At 35.8% G+C, this 2,439-nt stretch overlaps 1 protein-coding gene across 2 annotated transcripts in view; it reads right to left on the bottom strand.

The window, feature by feature from the left end:
- APH1B (aph-1B gamma-secretase subunit) overlaps positions 1–2,439 on the bottom strand; it is a 32,421-nt gene that overhangs the window by 11,915 nt on the left and 18,067 nt on the right. Inside the window, exon 5 of one of the 2 annotated variants that reach the window (XM_019650814.1) lies at positions 1,089–1,216. In XM_019650814.1, the coding sequence (XP_019506359.1) occupies positions 1,089–1,216 (128 nt within the window). The other variant, XM_019650815.1, reaches the window with a different exon arrangement.

Below are 2,439 nucleotides of genomic sequence, written 5' to 3'. Positions count from 1 at the left end.
AAAAAAAAAAAAAGAATCCACCCAGAGATAAATGCTGCTAATATTTTAACGCCTTCTCTTTCCAATCTTTTTTTCATGAAGATTTGGCTTTACATAGTTGCCATCCATCATATTAAGGATAATTTTAGTTACCCGGCACCACTGCAAGGTTTTAGGTAGGAGAGGCAACAAGACTGCATTTTAGATGAATCAGAGGACAAGGAGCCCAGTATAAGAAAACCTGATATAAACTCTAAATGGATGGAGAGGAGAGAAACATGAGGCGGGACACCATCAGAAGGAATCTTTTAAATACTTTAGATGAGACATGATAAGGGCCTGGACAAGGCAGTGGTGAGGATAATTCTAATGCAAATATCTGCCAAATTGTAATAAAAGTAAGACCCAAAGCATTCTATTGTACTTAAAAATATATCTAGTCAAGTTTTCTTTTTAAACATTATTTATTTTAAAAACGGGCATTATTATAATGTTAGCGAGGAGGGAGCAAAATGGGCACTTTTGTTATCGATCAGATAGAGTAAAAATGATACAATCCTTGTGGAGAGTATTTAGCAATTTTCATCAAGGGCTTTAAAAATATTCACACCATTTGACTTCATAATTCTATTCCTTAGAATTTAAACAACATATTGAAAAAGTTTCATATACAAAGATGTCCAAGACAGCATTATAAGAACCAAAAGTAGAAAAAGAAGTAATCAGTTAAGCAAACTATAATTTTAATGTAATGATATAAAGCCATTAAAATGTATATATGAAAAGGATTTATAAGAATATGGAAACTGTTTAAAATGTGTTACATAACATAAGCATAATGCAAAACTATTCCAGGTTTGACTATATCCATTAAAAGAAAGACACTGGAAAAAGATCTTTAATGAGCTCAACCAACAAGTTAATGGTTATCTTTCTGTAGTAAGACTTAGATAACTTATCTATCACTCATTCATTCATTCTTTCAAACAACCTTTCTAAATTTCCTTATTTTCCATAAGCATGTATTTCATTTACACTGGAATCTACCATTTTATAGATATGTGGACTTAAGTTAAAAAAAAATATTTGAGCATGGTGGCAATACTTACCAAGGCTGACACCAGAAGATGGGTCAGAAGCACTACAAGGAGGGTGTACCACTTTTTCTTCTCACAGCCGTCAAAAAACACAATGCCCCAGAACATGTGCAGCAATATGATAACCAGCGTCATGAAAGCTGAAAGACAGTCATCCGTTAGTGCCCGGTCATGTGGACAACAGACGCCAAGGCCCCCTGAACACCTGGGCACGGTACACAAGCTTGTGGAGTACACGACACCACTCTGAGAGCTTAACTACCATCTGATGGAAGCAGGACCTTGACACACGTTTGTTCAAATGTGAACATGGGAAGGGTTCTGAACAAGAGGTCAGCTCTGCAGCGTCTTCTCTAGGACGTGAACCTGTTAAATAAAAAGTCAGCTTGAATCTGGCTTTCAAGGAGTTTCTCTGAGGAAGGAAGTGAAACTATTATAATAGCTAGTCAGCTTTTTCTGAATTAGCTTTCTGTACTAATTAAGACTTGTCTCAATTAAAAGGAGTATCTTTGGTTTAACAAGTCTTTTCACTAAACTGGAATTTCTCCTTGGATCTTTTTTTTTTAAAGGCAAATGGGAGAATAAAAATATTAAACATTGCAAAACTATTAAACATTATCTAAGATTCTTCTTAAGCAACTGAAATTAAATTTAATCAGCACACACAGAGTTTTCTGTGGAATTGTGTGTGTGTGTGTGTGTGTGTGTATCTCATGAATAACGTTCTTTATTCCACATATTTTGAAAGTTTTAACAAGAAAAAAAAACACAAAAAAAACAAGGCATACAGTTTTTCCTTTTTGACCATATAATAAGATACCATTAATACCCACCAGTCTGACAAAAAATTCAAATCCAACAATTATCTTTCATACTGCTGGTAGGAAACAATCTAGCATTACCTAGGAAAGTTAAAAATGTGCACACTGTAAGTCACTCCAGCAATTCAGCAGCTACATCTATACTCTGAAGCAGATCACAAGCACTCAAGAACTTGTTAGAAATACAGATTCAGGTGACCCACCCCAGACTTCCAGAATCAGAGACTATGAGCCTAGCAATCTGTTTAACAGTCCTCCAGTTGATTCTCATGCAGTCAAGTCTGAGAACCACTGCTCTAGAAAAACTCTCATATATTTGCACAAGGACATATATATACAAGAATCTTTATTACAGCACTATTTGTAATAACAAAAAATGTCCATCGTTACCAGAATAGATAAACTGTGGTGTATTACACATGGATCTACAATATACATAATCTCAAGAATATAATGTTGGGCCGGCCGAGTGGCGCGATGGTTGAGAACTCGCTTGGGATGCCAGAGGGCCCCGGTTCGGATCCCACATTAGGGCTAGTGAC

Source organism: Hipposideros armiger, unplaced genomic scaffold (assembly GCF_001890085.2).
Source record: "Hipposideros armiger isolate ML-2016 unplaced genomic scaffold, ASM189008v1 scaffold_147, whole genome shotgun sequence".
Classification (NCBI taxonomy): domain Eukaryota; kingdom Metazoa; phylum Chordata; class Mammalia; order Chiroptera; family Hipposideridae; genus Hipposideros; species Hipposideros armiger.
This window is presented reverse-complemented; position numbering and strand designations above follow the sequence as displayed.